At 37.2% G+C, this 24,605-nt stretch overlaps 1 protein-coding gene across 3 annotated transcripts in view; it reads left to right on the top strand.

Moving 5' to 3' along the window:
- Nucleotides 1-24,605, top strand: part of GABRA2 (gamma-aminobutyric acid type A receptor subunit alpha2) — a 113,500-nt gene that overhangs the window by 34,616 nt on the left and 54,279 nt on the right. For all 3 annotated transcript variants that reach the window (XM_026508830.3, XM_026508829.3, XM_026508828.3), the window contains exon 3: nucleotides 9,797-9,864. In XM_026508830.3, the coding sequence (XP_026364615.2) occupies nucleotides 9,797-9,864 (68 nt within the window). The remainder of the gene's footprint in view (nucleotides 1-9,796; nucleotides 9,865-24,605) is intronic.

Raw genomic sequence — 24,605 nt, 5'->3', positions numbered from 1 at the left:
CTGCTGGACATACCAAACAGTCTTAACCGAAACGAAAAATCCTTGTGTTTTTGAATGACATTTTATTATTGGAGTAGCTATGAGGATGAGATGTAAGCCAGAGAAAAATGTTTCAACGCAGCTCTCTGTCTTATCAGCTATTGTATTTAGATGAGGGATAAAGTGAATATAATTAAGTATAGTTCGTATGATGATCATAAAAATAAAATTTGATAATATATATATATTTAACCTAGTCCAGGCATACAGTAAATGCTTAATAGGCGGTAAGTTCCTTTTATTATCACACAATGGGAATTCAACAGATAGGACAAGTCTTAAAGGTTGCTACATAAGTTTCTAAAAGTTTCTAATTACAGGTTAAGTGTAGAGTAATCATAACATTTTCCAGTGCATATGCCATCAGGAAATAGCATCCAGTGATGGGTGATAAAGTTAATTACTTCGGAGATTTCTTTTTTCCTTCTATACCACTTTAAGCCAAATTTATTTTTAAGAAGTAAAGTGATACTATCATCAAATTAGAATATCAATAAGCTCTATGTTATAAGTACAGTTTCTTTTGAGGCTGATCCAAGAGATTCAGGGAAAGATAGCAATGGTTTGTAATATTGCCAACAAGGCTCCCCATGCATTTAACTTTGGAATGTTGTAGATGAAAAATGTTGGATTTTTGAATGTGAGAACTGCATTCTACTTGAAAAAAAAAGCAAATGATCTAATGTTTTTAGCATATAAATCTAAAACTTTGCTTTAAAATTTTTCCATATATGATTAATGCAATTTAACCATTTTACCACCATCATAATACTCCTACATGTAATTTATTTCAGATTATCTAAGGCATAAAGAGAAACTTGGTTTATCTCATGTTTAAGTGTGTCAGCATTCATATGGCCTTATCTGTGATCATAATCTTGAACAAGAAGATCAAAATGAATTTCCTACTTAAGCCATATTTCTAAAGAAAATGTAAACTACACGATAACAAACAGTAATGATAAGTGATTGTTTTTAGGATGTTTTTTAATATTCTGTGATTATCTGCAATGCTCCATGTTACTCATATAAAACGAAGTGCTGGGAGCTTTTGAGTGGTGAATAGAGCCGGGGGAACACAGGACCGTCTGATAACTTCTCATGCATTAAAAGTTACAAGGTGATTTGATTGTTTCATTTAAAGGAGTAAAAACTTCTGGAACCAACAGAAAGACTAATTAAATACTCCAGGGATGGCAAGGACAGCTTCACAGAGGACGTGCTGTCTGAGCTTATCTTTTTTAAGAACAGGGTTAATTGAGAAGAGACTTTATATAGAGGGAAAGAGCAAGTATGAAAAAAAGCAAAGAAATGAAGGAGAATGACATGGAGTGTTGCATGGCGGAGGTAGGCGGTATAGAACAGTATTGGATCAGGATGGAAATGTGGACAAAGACAGATCATGAGGGACAAAGACAGTCTTACGTGCCATGCTATAATCTTCAAACTTGATCATTAAGCAAAGGAGGGTCATTGAAAAAAAGTTTGATCAGATGATAAGAGAAGAAGCATCACACAATTTCTACTTAGGAGGGAATAGCTAGCAGTGTCACAGAAGGCAGATAGGAGTTGGCAAGATGGGAGGCAAGAGGACTAAAAGAGGCCATTCCAGACACTATTGCTAGTGAGTATGGGGAAGAAAGGGAAATTCAAGAAATATGTAGGAAATGTAATCGATAGAGCCCGGCGAGCAATTAAAATGTAGAGTATGAGTAAGAATGTCAGACTGAGTCTAAGAGTTTGACAACTGACGTGGTACCTTTTACCAAGACTAGAAATAGGCAGAATTTTGTATTTTTGAAAGCCACGTTCAATATGAGCTTTTGAAATTGTTTGGATTGTATTTTCCAATAGTTATACTTGTATTACATTTAAATGCTTCCCTTCTACAAAATAGTAAAGAAAGAACAGAAAAGTTATTTTGCACGATGAACATTATTTTGCTGTCGACAGCAGTATTCTGTAGGGATGGTGAAAAGATCATAAAATAAACACAGTTGGCATGCTTTAACTTACGTACCTTTTTATAATAAATTAAATGAATACAGTAAGGTTTTTCGATCCATTGATAATTAGAAATATATATGAATTCTATTTCTTAGTGCATTAAGAATTCTCAATTCATGTTGACAAAATAATTCATTATCTTAAGATGATACAAGTTTATCTTTATTATATGTTGGATATGAGAATCCTTTCTTATGCATATGCATTTTGGGAGCAAAATGTAAATTTGTATGAGCATAGTTTTCATTCTTAAATTCTCACAAGTTAGTTGTTAATGGTTTCTATCAGTACTTAGAGAACAACTAATAAGCTCCAAGTTACTAACTCAGGAATACTAGATTTGTAACAGCCTGTGCCCAGACTGAAATATGGACGCTTAGTGTTCTAGCATATTCCATGTGCTCTAGATGTCATCTTTTACAGTTTGAAAGGATGGGGTCACTAGAATCTCCTCACAAGAGAATCTAACTTGAAGTAGTAGAAGTGATATCTTTGAGCACATCTTCTGTCTTTCGCTTGTCAGAGTCCCAGACTGAGCATGTAGCAACTGCTTGATGAAACATTACCTTGAGGAACATAAATTACTTCTGGTACCACATACAAGTTCCCTTTGGAAACATTCTCTCCCTGTCTGTCAGGCTGTGGTTGTCTCTGGACTGTACTTAGTAACCCCTTAGTAGTTACTTGTTAATTGTGCCAAACGGCCCCACTAAACTGATGGGAATCAGTGTGCATTCAGTCTCCTCTTCCCTTTCCTGTTTGATTTCCTTTGCTAGTGCTTTGGGGAGAGAGGTGTGTCTTCAGTTTCCTCACTGGAGTAAGCTGAATCGTTCGATATTAAAGAAGGACATTTCAAAGAGAGGCACTGTGATGTTCTACCTGGTGATGGTTCTATGGGCCAGAATAGTCCAAAACCCTTTTGGGGATAGAAAAAACCCGCAGTATTTTAATTCAGATTGATCTGTAACTCAGAATCAAAGACTGTCATGATGGGATGTATTTAGTTTATTCTTTCAGGACTTTTTGTTTCTTGTTCATAAGCATATAGTCATCTTGATACTTGTTCAGAATTCTTTTTTTTTTTTATCCTTGTTCGGGATTCTTAAATGAGCTATACTTTTAAATTAACCCGTTTTCATCAGTAGGATAAAATCAAAGTAAAACAAAACCACAAGAACAATATATAAAGAAGCAACAATTAAAAAGCACCAGAAATCTTACACTGAGAGGAAATTTCATGTATTTAATATATGTTGATATTTCACATGTCCAAATCATCACAAAGAATTGAAGACCAAAATATAGAGCTATAATGAAAACTGATTATACTGAAACGTAGTACATACTGAATTTTTTATTGTTCTTAATTCTTCTTACTTTCGTAGGCACTTTGCTAACCATTCAAATGCAGCCCTGTACTGTTCGCCATTCCTTTTTATCAAACACATATTGGGCAAGGTGCAGCAATTCCTTTGTGGTCGAATGGCAACAAATTGCATTATCAAATTCAAAGTTTCCAGCTTTTAATAGGGAACACTAAGTGCCATATACACAAAAGTCAATAAGTATTTTTTGGTTTTAACAAAACTGAATGATGACAAATGGCACATGTAGGTGTTATGGGAATCATCCCAGGAAGCAAAATGTCCTTGTTGTCGCTGAGAGAGTTAAAGCGAAACACAGAAATGACTAACTTGTTTTAAAATATATGCGTGACATTCTATTTATGATACATGATAAGCAAAATTATTAGTATCTTAATCTTGAAGGGATGTCCTCCACAGTTTGATTTTGCTCTCAGTATTGCAAGTTCATGTCCTTATTAATATCACTGTTAAGATCCAAATTACATGGGTAAAGACAACATAGCTAATTGCTTGGATAGTTAGCTCCAGCAAATACAGTGACTATCTTTCCTGTGTCTTTAATTATTATCATTTTTTTCTTCTTAGAATAACTGAACAGTGTTTGCATTTAGCTTTCGTTTCTCTCAGGAGCAGACTGTAAGCTATGCATTAACTTCAGAAGTCCTATCAGGAAGCACTAGAAGAGGGGATGGCTACGTGACACAGGGAAAGGGGGGCAGCCAAGACAGGGTACAGGTATCGAGCAGATTACTGCTGAGGATGACTGGGGTCTGGTCTCCCCTGCCACTGACATCCTCCAAGAAATGGGTGTGAAAAATGCCTTAAAGTTGTCTCCACTGAGGAGGAGAGAAAGCTCAGTTCTATTTCCCCCAACTCCCATCAGTCATTGACTGACGGTTGTTCCCAGGAGTGTGAGATTCTCTGCACTTCAGGCTGCCCTGCGCAGCCGGGCAAAGCCTCCAGGCAGAGGATCAAGGTGATTGCAGCAGAATACCACAGCAGGTAGAGCAACTGGGATTGTCGAGGGAGTGTGGACGAAGAACTGGCAGCAGATGTTACGTTGGTCTTCTGTGGATATATACTATTTTAAATGTTGTTTATATGATCATTTAAATATCAAACTTTTACTTGAAATCATTATCTCGTATACTGAGAATGATGGACGGATATTTTGCACGTAACTTGAGATTTCTCTTCTCTTCAAGAACTTCCTTAACTGTCTCACCATCAGACCTAAAAACCTGCTTCCATTCATTTCCACACTCTTTCTATTCACTCCTGATATAATCAAGGATATTCCCCCCTCCTCCTTCCTTCCATGTATGCATTGTCAGTCCCTTAATGCATGCACTGCCTGCTTACCCAGGAATGTTCCTCTGTCACCGATCTTTTTCTCTCTACCCCAGTCGCTCCATCTGTACTGCCATATGCTCAAACATCTTCCACCTTAAACAAGCGAAGAGCTCTTTTCCCTCACCTTTCTCTGTTGCTAGAGTTCTCTTTCCCTTCACAATCAAACTCCTGAAGAGTTGTTTCAAATCACTCTAGCCTTTTCCTCTTCTCCCCCTTCTCTCACTCCATGCCGGCCTCTGCACATATTCTTTCCTCTGCTAATGGCTCCCAGGTCTCCAAATGCAGTGAATATTCCAGACGTCAGATGACGTGATCTCTCCGTTACTACTGTAACTTTAGTTACCATCATCTTCCTATAGTAACACTGCTTCTACCCATTCACCCATACAGTCTCTTACTCTTTTATAATAGCTTTCTTGAGATATAATTCACATAATATAAAATACACCCTTTTTAAAGTATACAATTCAGTGGTTTTTAGGATAGGGTTGTACAACATCACTACCATCTAACCTTTGAACATTTTTATCATCAGAAATAAACCCTGCACAGATTCCCTATTCTCCCTCCCTCCAGGCTCTGATGACTAATAATTCAGTTTCTGTTTCTATGGATTTGCTTATTCTGGACATTTCATATAAATGGAATCCCTTCTATAACCGTATGTTAACTAAAATTTAAATAACAATTTAATTTTATTGTATGCTGCATTACCCAAAGAAAAATAATTTTTATCAATTAACTTAAGCCCTTCTTGAAATTATGTATATGCTCATTTCGGATATCCTTCAGGGCCATCTATTATTTTTTTTCTATGAAGTATTTCAAACATTCAAAAGAGTACAGAGAATAGAATGATTTATTTCATGACCAGCTTCATCAAATCTTAGAATTTGCCAAAATTAAGATCAAATTTTAAAAAAGGAGAATAATAGAATACATTGGAAGCCATTAGAAATCCCGTCTGTAACCCTGAGAAGGTTATTCTCCTTTCTCTCTCCAGTGATAAACTGCCTCTCAAATCCTGAATTTGATGATTGCTCCTAAGGATCACCCCTTTTATTTTTTTAAGACTTTATGTTTATTATTATTTATTTGTCAAGAGAGAGAGGGCACAAGCAGGGGGAGCAGCAGGCAGAGGGAGAAACAGGCTTCCCGCTGAGCAAGGACACGAGGCTCTATCCCAGGACCCTGGGATCATGACCTGAGCTAAATGCAGATGCTTAACTGACTGAGCCACCCAGGCGTCCCAGGATCACACCTTTTATGTTTACTACATGTAGTCCTTATTTCTCCTCAGGTACTTATTATTAACCTCATGGTGTTTTGTGTTTGGAAAAATCTATATAGAAGATCCTTGTTTGCATATTTTGCTGTTGGCATTTCTAAAGCCGAGAATTTAGATTATAAACAATTATTTTGAGGTAACTCATGATATACATTTCTGTTAAAAGCCGCCTACTGTTTGTTCAAAAGTTAAATTTTGGTTTCCACTGAAATAGTGCCTTCCCTAAATATGTTCTTTCCTTTTGTTTGATTTAAAGTTTCCTCACTGAAATCCAGTTCCCTAGGCTTTCAGACTCCCTCTATCAATGGACAGTTTGGGCTCTGTCTTCACGAATGACAGTACCCATTCCGCTATTCATGGCCACTTGTAATGTTGGTGAAATATTTTGGGAAAAGGTGTATATTCTACATGAACTATAATGAAAAATTATTTGTTAATTCAGGGGCGCCTGGGTGGCACAGCGGTTAAGCGTCTGCCTTCAGCTCAGGGCGTGATCCCGGCGTTATGGGATTGAGCCCCACATCAGGCTCCTCTGCTATGAGCCTGCTTCTTCCTCTCCCACTCCCCCTGCTTGTGTTCCCTCTCTCACTGGCTGTCTCTATCTCTGTCAAATAAATAAATAAAATCTTTAAAAAAAATTATTTGTTAATTCAAACATAAGACACCTAATATGTGGCAGGCATTGTGCTAAGCACTGGTGATAGGACAATGACATATCATTGTCTTTTCGTGAATCTGAATCCTGGTTGGGGAGATAGACCAAACAAAAACAAAAACAAAAAGTGAGTAAAAAAAGTTAAGGCATGAAAATAATGGCAAATTCTAAAAAGTCCTATGAAAAGGAATTATCAGGGAGAAAATAAGGGGAAGCGGACTTACATTATAGAGGGGGCATAGTGAACCTCTGCTCTGAGGAGAAGACATTTAAGTAGAGACTTGAAGGCAGGTAAGCAATCAACTGAGAAGGGAAGAGAAAGGGGAAGTAGCCAAGATGAAGGTCCTGAGGCAGGACAGTGCAAGGTGAGTCCATTCAATGTAATCAGGACTTGAGAAGGTAACTCGTGGTACTTAAAGCGAAGAGACTGAGGTTGCCGCCAGAATATCAGTTCATTTGTTTACTCTGTGACAGACACCTGTCACATGGATCTGAATATTATAACAGGTATTAATCAGCAACACAATTTAACCCTGTTCCAAATCCATATGGGAAAACAAAAATTAACCAGAAGATACTATGGACTTTGACAAATTAGTGTCACAAGATCCCCAAATAACCGATATTCATAAATTCTTATTTCTTCTCTCCTCCCCTCTTCTTTCCTTCCTTTCTCTTCTCTTATGGAAAGCCAAATCATAATCAAAGATAGCATTCTGAATGTAGAACCTTAGAAAACGGTGTTAGATGTATCAAATATCTGTAGCCATCACCCTAAAATATTTTACTAATTCCTGTCGGTTGTTTACAACTCTATTGCAACAACCAAGAACCACTTTCTCAATCTCCTAGCTATTGGGTACTCCTGGTCAGTGTTTGCCTTGCTGATTTTCCTTTTTTTGAACTTTAATAGCTGGAGAATATTCCTTGCAATGCATACATTCTTTCACTGTGCTTATGAAGTTGATAAACCATGAAATCATTTATTTAAGGTAATTTGCATATCTGTGTTCTGTGTCTTCAGGTGTTGCTCTTACTGCTTAGAGCTTTGAGGGTAATCTTATTTTTCTCTTTGATTCTTAGCTGCCACTTCCCTGCAGCCACAAGATACTGATAACACCCTTCCGTACCCTTTACTTGCCATTTGGCATATAATGGATAGTCTTCATATCCTTAGCATAAATATATTCACACATTTTTGTCATCTCTCTTCTCTAGTTTTGCTACTCCAGACTAAGGAGAATAATTTCATTTGCCTCTATCTGGGTGAAAACTACCTCGCCATTTACATTTTTCTTCTCTGGAACATTTTAAATCAGTATCTATAATGACTAAAGTTTTATTCAGTTGTTTATTGAATAAGTGTGACAGTATTGATTTGGTATGAATAAGAGTCCCGTTTTCATAATTTCTTTCTAATAGCGTATATAATTCACGTCTAGGACTAGCTACGTAATTTGTGAGGCCTAGTCCAAGAGGAAAATGCAGGGCCCTTTATTCAAAAGGTAATTAAGAACCTTAAGAGAGAAAAACAGAACATTAAGCAAGCATGGAGCTTTTCTGAGCGCAGGGCTGTATGAGATGGCACGAGCTACATGCCCGCAAAGCTGACCCTGTGCAGGTCTTTGGGGCAGCTGGTAGCTGAGAATTAACTTTATAAACATATTTATGTCCCAAATGAGTTTTATGGTAAAATTTCATGAAAACAGTTTTTGGAATAAAATAGAATAGAAAATAATAAAGCTGAATAATATATCTATTTGGAACACTATATGTTTTTGGTGCAGAGTATTACAGTGAATATGGTAAATAGAAATACATAGTTAATGAGAAAACACTTTTAGCTTTGGTTTACCCTTAGGGCTTAGGAGCCAGATTGCTGGGGTTCTAAAACCTGGCTCTATTTACTCTACCAAGTGTGGGTCGTTGGGCACATTTCCTTACCTTTCTGTATGTACATAAGTGTACGTGTACAGATTGAGATTATAACAGAGAATCTACCCATTGGATTGTCAAGCAGATTATTATATTTTAAGTCATTTAAAGCCTAAGCATTCAAAGTCTACCCTGTGTATTTTGGTTTTAGTGGATACGATATCCCCAGGCTTAGTTTACTCTCTTTTATGGTTGTGAATTAGTGTCCAATATAATATTAAAAATATTTTGTGATATTGCTTCTGTGGAGTTACAGATTTGATGGATGAGGCATCCAGTTCATGATGATAGAAATTAATGATGTCTTGTTTTTTTCTATAAGTACTTTGGAAGAATTTTTCTTCTTAAGTCTTTTCTTTGAGCCTTTCCCCCATCACCATTTGGCTTATTTAAAATCAAAGCTCTCAATCACCTGTTTAAAACAGCAATCCAGTTATTTCTGTTACGGTTAATAAGTTATATAACATTTGAATCCAATTCAAGTCAATCTTAACATTTCATGCATTTGTAAATGCCTTTAAAAGGCAAGTTTGTCTGGAAGTAATCTGTTGTGATTAATGTCTATTAATTGCTTTTATTTTTATATCACTGAATAATGAAGCTTTTTTATATTAACTTGAATTATATTTATTTTTAAGAAATAACAGTTCATTTCTGTGCTTTATTGAGAAGATATTTACAATCTGCAAACTAATTTACAATCTACAGACTAACCCTCTACCATCATGAAGTACCATCTGAAATATTTAGTTTAAAAACCAAATTTAGAACTCAATCAAACAGCAACCATACTAACCACACTTTATTTTTAGTATTGGTAGTAAATTTATTGTAAACTAGCTCAGTTAAGACAGATTCTAAGAAACTAGTAGTTCTCAGAAATATGTTTAAAACAGAAGGCTCTAAATCAGGCATAGTTTCCAAGTAAGAGTGCCATAATACTTCAAGGCGTTTAGCATTTAGGATTGTGAGAACCTATGAAATAATTGAGCAATATAGAAGTTTTTGTTGTTTGTACAGGTTGAAAAGAAATTAAAAAGCAATATTCCTAAATATCGCACAGCTTTCTAATCATTTCATGTACTTGACCCCTTCTCTTTCAGTGGCTCTCATTATATATTATCTATATTTAATCTCTTTTTCTCATATCAGACAGTATTACTGAAGTCTTCACTAACATCTACGTGACCAGTTTTGGCCCTGTCTCAGATACAGATATGGTGAGTTTTTCATTAAATAGTATTTGTACTTCATATTATGTTCCCATTATATGGGGGGAGGTTAGAATAAACAAGTATTTTTAGTGTTGTAGGATTTTGTGTCTGTCTCATGCCTAGTCTATCCAAATACTTGGAGAGTTAAGGATACTTGTTTGTGTCAATGGTACACTATTCCTCCTTGAGTGTTTATAGTAACCCTTTACATTTTATATTCTTTTCAGAGCTTGCCTACCTAGCTGCAGTGTGGTAGTTAAATACAAATAATTATGTTACTGAGAACCATTTTCTAGGATTCGAGGACTTGCTTGGACTTTGATAAGTAAAATCAGTATAGTTTTGTAAACAACCACTTCTTACAGAATGTGCTCATGGTCAGTGCCATGAATGTAAAGCTTCCATTGGGAGTAAATGAGGTGGGTTCCTTCTCACACTATCCAAACACATACAGTACCTACAAGCTACATACATAGTAGGCATATATAAATCAATCTGAAGAAAACCAGAATTCTTGGATTCAATGCAATTGGTATTTATTTTTCTTTAAAATGAGATGGGTAAAAAGAGGGAAATTGGTCTGTTGGGTTAGCAACTGGCAGGCTAGAAACATCATAGATAATTATTGATTAAGCATCAAAATGTTAGTATTCGGTCTTCCATTTCTACTGCTAACTGCAGTGCTCAGTAATAGAAATTGTTGTTGAAATAATTTTCGTCCACCTTCCTTATAGCCCAGGAAGTGAGAATGAGAGGAAATGCCCTTATCCTTTCTTTACCTGGTCATCTTCCATCATGTCACCTTTCCCCAGCTTCTTCCCTTTCTCTGACAACCCAAGGCAAAGGACACCAAGTTTGATGGCTTTTCACTGGGATAAATACACAAAAACTAAGTTTTCCTTTAATGCAGGCATCAGTAAACACCAGCCAATTCACTGGTACCACTCTGCCTTTCCTTCAGGAAGCAGATACGCCCCTTCTATCTTTGAAAACCTCTGCTTTGTCCTCCACCAGGGTCTCGTCTCTGACTGCATAGTCCTTTTCTTACATTGACTTGCATGCCTGAAACTGTAAGGTAGCACAGGGGTGATGACCGCCAACTTTGGAGATGTGGTTGATAACAAACACTGGCAGGTCTTTGAAGTTATTTCAAATGCCAATGTGAAGATTTAAGTGCTTTTTTCCCCTCTCTTAACTCCAGGCCACAATTCCACAGCAACGGAAGAAATCCTACTTTCAACATAATCTTCCCTGTTCCCTTGGGGTATCTTCTATTGTGATCTGAAATATTAATCTGCCTCTTTCCATAGGTCAGTTTCAAGTGTACAGGAACTCGAAAATATGACAGAGACATATTTAGCAAGAATATGCATCTCAAATATTATTGGTTGGCTGTAAAGACAATGTATCTGTGCAGTTTGTCTCAGTAGATGTTCCCAAATATTAGAGACACAGTGAGAGTGAGCACCTGACCTCTGTGGAATCAAGGAGAGTTAGAATTTCGTCTGACACTGAAGAACTAGCAAGATAGTATGTAGATGGTTCTTTTATGATAACCTTTGGTGCCTCATTACCAGCCAAAACAGAAAGGCAAATAATATTAATTTGGGCCCCAAATCTCATAGTTTTCAATGTCGCGTATCTTGTGTTGTGAATATTAGTGCTCACAGTTACTTTCAATGTTTTGGTTTTTATTTTTAACTTTTTTTGCAAAGGGAATTATTCTACCTAAAAAATCAATAATGGAAAAATAAATACTTCTTTTAGACATATTAAATATTTGTTTTCTGGAGGTTTTGGACAAGCTCACTCATATATTTTTGGCAAAGTGTGTCAGGTGACTTTTTTCCGGTGGTGACAAGGGGTTAGACTCTTTGTTCTGACTATAGGGTCAGATTACTAACACACATTTAGAAATCAGGTAGTTTCAACTCAAAATGGATTAAAGGGGCGCCTGGGTGGTGCAGTCGTTAAAGCGTCTGCCTTCAGCTCAGGGCGTGATCCTGGCGTTCCGGGATCGAGTCCCACATCGGGCTCCTCCGCTGGGAGCCTGCCTGCTTCTTCCTTTCCCACTCCCCCCGCTGTGTTCCCTCTCTCGCTGGCTGTCTCTCTGTCACATAAATAAATAAAATCTTTAAAAAAATGGATTAAAGACTTGAACAGAACAACTGAAACCATAAAACCACTAGAAGAAAACATGGGAGAGAAACCATTGGACATCAGTGTTAATAATGTTTTTTTTGGACCTGAGATCAAAAGCAAAAATAAAGAAGTGGGACTACATCAAACTGAAAAGCTTTTTCACAGCAAAAGAAACCATCAACAAAACGGAAAGGAACCTACACATGGGGCAAAATATTTGCAAATCATATATCTGATAAGGTGTTAATAACCAAAATAAAGAACTGAAACAACTCAATAGCAAAAAATCACCCAAACAATCCAATTTAAAAAGGGAAGACAAACTGAACAGACATTTTTACAAAGAAGAATACAAATAGCCAACAGATACATGACAAGTACCCAACATTATTAATCATCAGGAAAATGCAAATCTTTACCACCATGAGATACCACCTCACACCTGTTAGTATGGCTGTCATTACAAAGATGAGAGATAAGTGGTGTTTATCATGTGGAGAAAAAGGAACTCTTGTGCACTGTTGGTGAAAATGTAAATTGTGCAGCCACCATGGAAAACTGTAAGGAGTTTTCTCAAAATTTAAAAAGGGAATTCATTTTTTAAAAAGATTTTATTTATATATTTGACAGAGAGAGAGTAGGGAGCACAAGCAGGGGGAGTGGCAGAGGGAGAGGAGAAGCAGGCTCCCTATGAGGGGCTCGATCTCAGGACTGTGGGATCGTGACCTGAGCTGAAGGCAGATACTTAACCAACTGAGGCACCCAGGCACCTCAAAAAGGGAACTATTATATGATTCATTAATTCCATTTCTGGGTATATATTCAAGGAAATGAAAACAGGATTTCAAAGAGATTTCTACACTCCCATGTTCATTGCAGCATTATTCATAAGAGCCAAGATATGGAAACATTATATATATTATATGTATATATAGTTCATATATAATTCATATATTATATATATGAATATTTTTTGGCCATGGGAAAAAACCAAAATCTGGATTTGTGGCAACACGGATGGACCTTGAGGTTATTATGCTAAGTTAAATAAGCCAAACAGAGGAAGACAAATACTGCATGATATCATTTACACATGGAATAATTTTTTTTTTAATTCAAACTCAAGAACAGAGAGTAGATAAGTAGTTGCCAGGGGTTGGGGGTGGGGTAATAGGGAGAAGTTGGTAAAAGAGTACACATTTTCAGCTACAAGATGAATAAGGTCTGAGGATCTAATGTAAAGCATGGTGACTATAGTTAATAACACTGGACTGTATAATTGAAATTTGCTAAGAGAGTAGAGCTTAACTGTTTTCACACACACACAAAAAGATAAATATAAGTTGATGGATATGTTAATTAATTAGAAGGGGGAATGCTTTCACAATGTATATGTATATCAGTCACTACTGTGTACACTTTAAATAGCTTATAATTTTTTTTTAAAGATTTTATTTATTTATTTCACAGAGATAGAGACAGCCAGCGAGAGAGGGAACACAAGCAGGGGGAGTGGGAGAGGAAGAAGCAGGCTCATAGCGGAGGAGCCTGACGTGGGGCTCGATCCCATAACGCCGGGATCACGCCCTGAGCCGAAGGCAGGCGCTTAACCGCTGTGCCACCCAGGCGCCCCTAAATAGCTTATAATTTTATTTGTCAGTTATACCTTAGTAAAGCTGAAGTTTAGGGGAAAAAAAAGGAAAAGGGAAAAGAAACTGCGATCATTTAGTGTTTCCATGTAGAAATTCCTTGCAGGCATTTGTTGGGAAATTTATATGTTTTTACAAATCCTAAATTCTGGGAAAAATCAAGTAAGAAAAAAAATGGGAAAAACATTATAATTCTCCGTCAAGAATGAAAGCTTAGCAGTCAACATAAGGAATCCACTGATGTCAGGTTGAAATGCAGCACAGGGAATGCTGACATGAGAAGCTGAAGACTCCAAGGTTAAGGACAGCATGCCCCAGAACTGGGACAGAACCATGTACGAGCGAAGCCGTCATTAGCAGGCAATCATACTTCTAGTGGTTATGGGTCTGTGGTTCTGTTTGCTGCTGTCATTCTTAAAAATAGGGTTCATATTAACAAGCTGATGCACAAAAAATAAAAGTAAAAAGCTGGTAGCTGTTGTCAGGTATGAGGTCATTAGCAACAGAACAAATTTAAACTCTTTTGTCTGAGTTGAATTAAATATTTTGCCCTCTTCAGTGAATCTAGCTTAAGAACTTTGAAAAATTTGAGCAGGCTCCAGACAGGCTTCATATTTGGGAGGACCCTACTACAGATTATATTAAACATTTAAATGCACTCACAATCCAAACGATATAGGTTAAATTAAATTAAACTAGAGTTGTAGTTGGAAACATTTAAATAAAAAATTACTTTGAATTTTTAGTTTTCCTTTACTATTTTGTGGTGTGTGTGTGAGTAAGGTACATGTGCCCTTGTATGTAGAGGTGTTCCCTAAAATGAAGTACGTATTTAACATCTTGGTAGGATCTTGAGACAGCTGAAGGCCCTAGACCTTTTTCCTAATGATTCATTTTCCTTGAATTACCTAGCCTAACATGGTCCTATAGAATTATTTTGGTCATGTTAGATTTTCTACATTATTTCCATCTTTATTCACCTTGTTTATTCAGTTTTACCAATAGTTGGCTTGGAGGAAGTCTGATGAATTACAAAACCATCAAGGGGGTATATACTTTATCAACAGAGTCTAGTCAGAGGAAAGGATCTATAACTGTAGTTTAAACAGGGAAAATCTAATAAAAGGTATTATTAACTAGAACAAGGTGCTTTAATAATGAAACAGGGTAAAAGAAGGCTGTAAGTAATACAGAACTAGTAAGAGCAGAAGGCAGCATCTACTTTTAGGGGTGAAGCATCATGAACAAGCAAGGAACACACACACACACACACACACACACACACACACACACACACAGAGCTATCTTACAAAAAAAGGGGAAAGGAGCCTGCATTTGGAGCTGAGAGACAATACGCTAATAATTGGTACACATAATAATGTGTGATATGGAAAGGATTTTGAGTGAGAGACAAGAGATAGTTTCATCACTCATCATGTATTGTTTGTTATTTGTCCAAATCTAAGAAGAAAGATGAAGCTGGGGAAAATTAAAGTTGAGTAATCTCTATACACATGTAACATATACATGTGTGCACGCGTGTGCACACACACACACACACACACAACTCCTATTGTAAACCTATTAGGGAAAACAACTCAACTTAAAAACATATATACATTTTATAAAGAGAAATGATTTGGTCTTCATCATCACCAAATGAAATGATTTTCAATCTTGATACTACTTTTGTTGGAAAGCAAGATAAATAATGAGGAAAAATTTGAATTTATGTTAGTATAAAGGGCCAAGAAATGAAACTTATATGCGACACTCTAAAGAGGAAGGAATTTATTAAATGTGGAAGGAAGACACATTATTATTAACCAGATGTGCAAGTGGGCATGAAGATATCTAACTCATGTCTTACAGAAGCAGTTTAGTAATGAGAAAAAAGTAAAGAATAAATTTAATTTCACTTCTAATAGCTTAGCTGATACACTCATTTCTATGCAGTGTGCATGGACCCAAACCCCTACATCCTGTTCAGGTCAGTGATACAGATTTGTTGTGACATTAGCCTGAGAGGAAAAAGCAGCATAACAAAAAGAATTAAGAACCCGAAGAACACACACACACACACACACACACACACACACACACACATTCTGCTATCTCAGAATCATTAACTAGTGTAATTGTCCAAAGAAAGTTGCAGATCTAAATTATAATTAAAGATTCTAATTACAGTGTCTGCAATTAAGTTTAAAATCTTTTATTTCAACATTTAAAAAATTCACGAGTAAGAAGGTAATTAAAGTTGGGAATGTACTAGTAGCTGACAGTTGACAAAGTTTGTAATAGGTATGTGCATTTTAGCAATTTATAACTCACTCTTCTGTTATTTGTTTTTTCTTTTCTCCTTAGTTTCTATGTAGGTCTTTTCCCATATTAGTAAACATTTTCACTGCGTGTACATATTCTTCAGGCGTAAGTGGTATAGCTACCAATTACTACACTAAAACCTAAACTGAGAACCTCAGTCCAAATGGTAATCTCTTGCAGTGCTAAGTGTTAGGGTTAGAAATTGAGCAGTGCAAACTTTGAAATCACCTCAAGGTTTCTGAACCTGGGTTTCCCATTAGACTGTTAAGAAGCAGGCAGTCAGGTAAGTTATAACTTTGGTTTATTTTATTTTATTTTTTTTAATGTTTTTTTATTACATTATGTTAGTCACCATACAGTACATCCCTGGTTTCTGATGTAAAGTTCGATGATTCATTAGTTGCGTATAACACCCAGTGCACCATGCAATACGTGCCCTCCTTACTACCCATCACCAGTTTGGTTTATTGATCATTTAAATCCCCTTGGTTAATATTTTCTGTCCTTTTGAAAACAAAGTGCTTTATCTCTTAGACTCACCAGAAGCTATTGAGATCTTATGTATTTTGGTGGTTAACATCATAGGGAGGTTTAGAGAGTTATTAGGTCTCGACATTTGGTCAAAGATTGACACTGGACTTCGTTGTTAACCCTTATTAGAAGTTGTCATTTGTAAATGTAGCTAGGTAAGAAAACCTGTTATAAACATGGCAAATACTGTTTACCACACGTAAAGTAGTCATTTTACTCACTTCAAAGTTGGCATGTAGAAGTTGATTACTGGAAAGTTATTGATATTTTGGAAGGATAGGAATTAGACTTTGAGAACATTCATTCATTCAGTCGATATTTTCCAGTATCCTCTTAGAGTTTTTAATAGGGTCCCTTAAAATGTGATTAGACACTTGAATTGGATTGTTTCCTGGGTTCCTTCTACAGTCTGTGGAATCATAATTGCTAGTTGTGGGGCATGTCAGTCTACATTTTAACAGGTTAAGGTATTTGACTTTATGCTGAAGGCAGCAAAAAGCCATTTTAGGGTAGGGGGGTTGGTGTAATATAGAGACCATGTGATGGAGTCTGATTTTCTGCAATCCAATAATTTGTATTAGAGAATTGGGAAAAGAAAAAAAAATAGTTTGAAAGCTCTTTTATTCCACACAAGAACGACTGTGGACTGGGCCAGAGTCGTGGTACCAAAGATGGAAACAATGAAAAGATTTAGAAGCTCTCCACGTGGTAAAATTAGTCAGACTTGGTGATCTGGTGGATGTGGGGGTTGAAGGGAGCACAGGGTGAAGGCTTGGGAGATTGGGTGGATGGTACCATTCACTGGGGTATGATACACAGGAGGAAGAGTTTACTTTGCTGTTGTTTTGGTGTTTGGGAGATGAGTACTTATGTTTTGGATACACTAAGTTTGAGTATCTGTGAGAGATTTAATTGGAGATGTCTAGGTGCGGGCATATATCCAGAGCTTGGGAGAAAGGCTGGCGTGCAGATGGTGTGGGGAGCCATCTGATGGTAGTTGAAACCATGGGCATGTATAACATTGTGCAAGAAAGAGATTTCGAGTGAAATGGTCATTGTACTTTCACAGAAACTCTAGCGTACAAGAGAATAAAACAGATTTTAGAGGAGACTGAAAAGTGGCTATGGGTGTCTGTCAACATGAAGGGGGATTTCCTTCTCTGAAACAGACTATGTTTTGATCCTTAACAACAAAAGTTAGAAACCACTGCCTTTTATTCCTTATCGGATGCAATAATGCACAGTTGTCAGATATTTGTGTCACTTACAGCTCTTTGGCAAGGTAGGATTCTGTATACTGACGGTGGTATTGTTCATTCGGTAATGGGAAGGACTCATGGGTTTTTCCCAGAGTAAAATCTAAACTAGGGAGGGGGTAACAGTTTCAGAAAAGAGGGCAAATAAAGGCAGTTTGACTAGGTTGACTCCATCCTACATTCCTGCAAGAGGGAGGGTTCAGGTGAGAGTTCTCTTGACTTCCTACGGAGAGGGGCATTCCTTAACATCCCCCCATTCTTTTTTATAAACTAAATAATAAACAGCTATAATTTCTGAACATGAAGTGGTTTTTTAAAAATTAAAATTGCAGAAGTTGCATGTTCTTTCCCCAGGTTTCAAGAGTGGAATCTCTCTTCTGGGGGGAGCCACACAGAATTTGTTTGCAGTAGTGAAGAATAATAGATATTGTTTATTGGTGCTACTCGCATACATTTTCAAGGGTTACCATTACATGTAGATTGTTGGCCGACACAGAAGGTCTCAGATCCCGTGGTGAGGATTTTCCCAATGGTTTCCTCCAACACCAGGAGAATATAGTTGAATACCAACCCAAGACAGCACTGCAAAACAGGGAGAGAACAGGGTGTCATATGTTATGGAAAAGCCAAGAAAAGGATTCGAATGTGTCATTAGATTAAGAACACGGAGGTATTTGCTGATCGTGGTAAAAGCAACCAGATTGCAGTGGGTTGAGCGTGTGGGAGGTGAGGAAATGGAGAAATCGTGGAGGCAACATTTTTAAGCAACATGGTTGAGGAGAGGAGGCGAGACAGAGGGCAGTAGCTGTAAGACATTATAACCATCAGGGAGGCTTTTCTTTTTAAAGATTGCATTGAACTTCTCACTGTTTTCTGAACATTCCATTATCTTTAACACCCCTACGGAGATGTTTTTCACTTTTCTTGTGATGCTTTCCTCCTCCTTTGCCAACTGGAGATCTTTCATTTATTCAAGGCCAAACTCAAATTTCATCTTCTCCGATGTCTTTGTGGGCTACTCCAAGTAGGGTCAGTCCTTCTCGTCCTTGTGTTCTGCCACACGGTGTACTCACGTTTTTACGCCTTTACATACTGGATTATAAAAATCTTTACATGTGTTTCTTCTTTACTGCCGTCTGAGCTACTACGAGGTGTGAGTTGTGTTTGTTCATTTCAACAAGATTTACTAAGTACGTGCTCTGTGTCTCTCACCGTGTGGGAGCTGAAATCCCTAAGTATAACCAGTGCTTGTCCTCAAGTTGTTCACAGTGATGTGGGGAAACAGCTAAGAAAAGTTGTCAACTTTGAAACAGTGGGATCATGCTTTTATTGAAGTATTTGCGGATGACTGTGTGGCAGAGGGTATGTGGGTATAGGATATCTGTATCCGAGGAGATTTCTAGGAAAAGAAGGTAACTGAAGAGGACAAATGAGGAGAGTGTTCTAGCACGAAGTGGAAGGGCTGGTTGAATTTAGTAAAATGCAAAAATTCAGTGTGACTTGAGCCTAGAATGCTTTAAGGGATCTAGGGGGTGGGGCGGGGGGAGAGATGAGGCTAGAAAAGAACACAGAGCCAGATCACGAAGGCCTTATGGCCAGTTGCCCAAAAAAGAGAGCCGCAAAACCATCCCCAAATGAAACTTTAAAACACAGGAGATCTCTTTTACCAGAAGATTGGTTATGGCATAGCTTTTTTGATACGTGTCAACATTCTGTAAAATGTAACTACTGTACAGAATAAAAGACCTCTGTGGTTAGTTTAATATAGTTCCACAAACACACACATGCAAACATTACTTCACACTTGTTAAATTTAAGGGTTTAGAGTATTACATGCAGGGGACTGTTTGCCATAAGATACCTGAGAGCTTATCTACCATCTGCCTCTGCTGATGGCTTTCTCCTTATGGAATTAGAGCTCTTGTTGCCCAGAATCCTTGTTACTACCTTTAATTTCTTTTTTTTTTTAAAGATTTTATTTATTTATTCGACAGAGATAGAGACAGCCAGCGAGAGAGGGAACACAAGCAGGGGGAGTGGGAGAGGAAGAAGCAGGTTCATAGCAGAGGAGCCTGATGTGGGGCTCGATCCCATAACGCTGGGATCACGCCCGGAGCCGAAGGCAGACGCTTAACTGCTGTGCCACCCAGGCGCCCCTACCTTTAATTTCTAATGATGCCTCTCATTCATTCATTCATCAACTAGTTATTGTTTATTTCCTATGTTCCGTGCAGTTCGTTAGACGCTGTTGTTACACTATCGAAGAAGGTGATCACAGCCCTTGTTAGCGTGGAGTAAACGTTGGCCAAATGTAGGGACTGGCAGGGAAGAGCCGCTGCAGCAGAGATCAGTGAGTTCGGGGAGTTAGTTGGAACAGGACACATCAGAGGCCCCGCAGTATCAGTATTGCTCCGGGCAGAGTGGAGTGGGAGGGTGGGGACTGCCAAACCCCCGGCTAGAGAGGAAGGGGAGGGAGAGATCATGCTGGCACTTGGATGCTGAAATTCAACTGACCAAATTCAAGGACAGTCATTTTTGGATCTCCCCCCCCCCCATCGTGACAATATCTTGAGTGTATCCTGTAGCTTTCTGTTCACTTTCAGATATCAAAGAGTCCGGTGCAGGCCATTTTAAACATCAGTCTTTTATGCCTGTTAGATCTCTCCTTTTCGCAGCCATGTTCACAGCTAAGGGATGTGCAGTGGGCAAAAGGCTATGATCTGCTCTTTCTCTCCTCTTTCTGGGTCTGCCAGAGTTGAGGCAGGGGAAAGGGAGATTATAAAAATGAAGGAAAATATGTTTTTACTTAGCTTCTTCTGTCGGTGCTTCTTTCTTGGCATTTAGGGCCATTCGTATAGCTAGCAAATGCAGGCTCTCATGGGGCGCATTTGTGATTTCTTCTCAGTGACCTCTTTATTGTCCAAAACACCGAAAACACAGGTGGCTTATTCCTTAATGGACTTTTTGTGGCTCACCCCATACCCTTGGCACTTTACTTCATGACCTTTTGCAGCTGGCTGCCCCTCGCTTGTCAGACTGCCCCGTGGCTGAGTGTGGGGAATGGGGGGAGAAATGTATTTTGAAGGTGATTTATATCAAGCTACCTCCCTTAATGTCCAAACTGTTTCTAAGAACTTTACACATATTATCTCACTTCGTCCTTATAAGGAGAAGTAGGTTTTATTATTATCACCATTTTATAGATAAGTCAACTGCAATAGTGAGATTAAAAGACCTGCTCAAGGTTGAGCACCCTAATCAACCCAACCTCAGAGCCCAAGCCTTTAGCATCTATTTTATATTACTTAATTTATTATTTTGTTATCTTTTGATCTAATGTTTAAGTCAGTTTTCGATGTGGAAAGACTTTGATAGAGACTCTAAAACTCCATTCTCAGAGAGCTCTGCAACCAAATTCTCTCTGTAACCTTCCATAATCCATGACTAACTTCTGTTTATTGGTCTATAAAAGATGGAAATTTCACTCTGACATCCTGCCTTCAAGGATTACGTTTACGTATGATGTAACAAAGGGCACGGTGTTAGAAAGCACAGTTGAATTCAAAGCTTGGCATTCTCTCTCTTTTTTTAAATGGGTATGGTTTCTGAGGTATTCCCACCTGTGAAATGAGGATATTTTGCATATTTTATAATGTTATTGTGAGTTTAAAAATTATATTAAAGTGAATTGCAATTAACTATTATAACTCTTCATCATTTTGAATATTTTAATTAGATATATTTTAATAATCTACTCTCAGATCCTGAATCTGTAGGATTGATTTTTAATTTGTTTGTGAAACTTGCCCAGCCCCTAGTTCCAAAAAGCCTAGATGCCTTACCTGCACAATGGTCAGAGCATGCTGTAGCTGACCTTTGCATAATAGGGTTTTATGATCTTGTATTAATTGGGTTGATTGGCACCCTGCTGCTCTGTTCTAAAACTTCTCCATTTTTTTGCAATTTTTGCAGTGCTAATACTGGGCTGCATGTGTTGTTCACACCCCTTCCGAGTACCAACTGGAAGTGTTTGAGCTTACCCGTTCTTGTGTATTCCAAGGGTGTTATTTTCTCTAATAGCTACATACCTGCTTCATAAACCACATTTTTCTTTGTTATAGAGGAAATACACTGGTTGGAATTTACGCAGTGGAGACTAGCCTTTATTAGCAAAAAGAGTAAAAGGAAATAAATTTTGGTACTTTAAAATATGCTCAGTAAGTCAAAGTAAATGAGAACTCACCCCAAGAGCAGTCCTGCAGTTTGGTTGTGTTTCAGTGAGTAGATAGAATTCTTCAGAAATTGGCTACATGCATTGACTTATAATTAATGTAGTCAGGCACTAAAAAATATTCTGCCTTCACTAAGTTAACGTGCTCTTGAAATCATGTTTATACAATGAACTGTGCAATAAAAGAGTGATTTCCTTGTTTGCAGTACCAATTATGGAAAAAATACTTATTGGTAGTTAAAACATTGGACTGGAAATTGTATCCTTATATGAGTTCTGCCCCTACCAACTTGGACACAGGAAACTGACACAATTTATCTACAACCCCATCTATAAAAAGGAGAATTTGGATGAAGCTTCCTTTAAAGAATTTTTCAAATCTTGAGGTGTGTGGATTCTTCAACTCTTCAGTCCCACCCGACAGTCCGAGTCACGTCTCCTGAGCATAGACCGTGGGATAGCTGCATGCTGATCTGTCTTTGTGAATTTTTTGGTTTCTTTCTAATTTTGCTTCTTAGTTGTTTGCATATTCCCTGAGGGATTTTGTAGTTGATCTTGTTGTTATTTATTCCTTTTAGAATCTCAATTCATGGTTCTAAGTCTTAAGTTTATATGAAGAAGTTGCTTTGTTTTGTATTTCTGGCAATTTTCTTGTAACACACAAATCAAGCAATTACTTACTCTATTAGTACATACTCATGGCAAACCTGAGGTTAATTTTAAAGAGTCTTTCAAGAAAATTTTTTCCAAATACTAAGAATATGCATTTTATATGCATTTAAGGAGATCAAGTGCAAATAATTTGGAAATCCTGTTATTCTTAGTGGATATGCAATGCATATTATTTGACTGAAATACTCCTTACCCTTCCTTTTTAATCTAGAAAATAAAACCACAAAAACGAGTGAACCAACTGTATTTATTTATATATTTATATATCTGTATACTTTTTATTAATATATTAAAATATAAGCACTAGTGCAGAAATTTGAATAATAAAAGGTAAAATATGTATCATTTCAGAAATAATTATATTTATTAATAAAATAGATTTGGTTTTGCTCTCATTTAAGATTGCTATTCATGATAATATTTTAGCAATTAATCTGTTTGAATGTATTTTATTTTTAAATATCTTTCTTAAGTACTTTAAAATATTAACAATCAAAGATCTGATTCTAAATTTGTATTTTATTACTTATTTTGATAACTTATAAATGAAAAAGATATAAATTCAAATTTAAGAAATGCATCATTGGTTATTGGTTCCTGAACCATCATGCTAATTTTTAAAAACTCATCCACCAATTCTAGTAGTTTTTAAAACAACTTGCTGTTTGCAGTGGCCTTCTGCCACAGTAACCAGTATCTCAAGGTACAATATGTGCTTAAGATGAATGTCATCATTAAGAAGCCGTGGTTATAAACTCATATTTTAAATAGCCTCATTGATAATTATAAATTTCTTTTTAGACTTGATTAGTTCATCATTCTTCACGTGGCTAATGAAGACCTTATGTTAGGCATAGAACTGATATTCCTTCTTGCTGTTGTTGTTCACTTGTGCTTGCGTAATGATTAGTGTTTTCTTCAATCCATGCTGTCATTTAGCAATGATCTTTTGAAGCCATTTGTCTATTTTTGCTGGAGTTAGTTTAATCAAAACTAAATACTATAACTTTCAAATTCACCTGATTCCAAATCACAATACACTGAGAGCAAATGAAGGAGATGTCACTTGACCATTCCCGTTGTGTCTTCTCTTCCCGTAGAATGGCTTACCTATATGACCAGCATAGACTTATGGGCACAGTGAGAGTGCCAATATCATTCTTTATATTATCCATTAGCAAGGCTTCACTTCTTATATTTAGATGAGAATTTCACTTAAAGATAAATATTCCATATTTTCTTCTTACAGCTACAAGGATGTACATACCCCACTTTGTAAACCACTGCTCTAAGCTGAATATCCCGTTTGTGCTTACAGTCTCTCTCTTCATTTAGGTATGATACAGTTGATTACAGTTATATTTACTGACTTAAAACCAACCTGCCTCCCTTATATTAGACCCATGTAACTTTCATTAGACTCACATGATGAAGTAAAATTTCACATGTTTTCAAACTCCTTATTCATTCACACAAATCTTTAATTTTCTCTTACGGGGGCCAGTGTGATAGGTTGCAGTCATGGCCCCCATTCTTTACCCCTTTTTATATCCACATCTTTTTCCACTTAACTTTATAATGCTCTTCCACTGAGAGTGGGGTGACTTGCTATAATACTTGTCATTAAATTCAACCACGTGACTTGCTTTGGCCAATGAGATGTTAGCAGACATTACACAAGTGATGACTTGAAATGCATTAGGGTTTGTTCTTCTGTACTTCTGCCACTGTCATGAGAAAGATAAGCCCAAGGTAGCCTTGTGGTCCCTGGAGGAGGATAAGAGGCACATGGAGCAGAGTTCAGTTGCCCCAGTGGTCCTATACAATGGCAGCCTAGATCAGCCAATGGCCAACTAACCCCCAGATGCACGAGCAAGAACAGCTGAGGTCAACAGAGCCCAGGTGAGATCAACTGTGACCCCCAGTCTCACGTCTTCTGAG

This window comes from Ursus arctos, unplaced genomic scaffold (assembly GCF_023065955.2).
Source record: "Ursus arctos isolate Adak ecotype North America unplaced genomic scaffold, UrsArc2.0 scaffold_9, whole genome shotgun sequence".
NCBI lineage: Eukaryota > Metazoa > Chordata > Mammalia > Carnivora > Ursidae > Ursus > Ursus arctos.
Note: the sequence above shows the minus strand (reverse complement) of the source record. Positions and strands in the feature narration are given on the sequence as shown.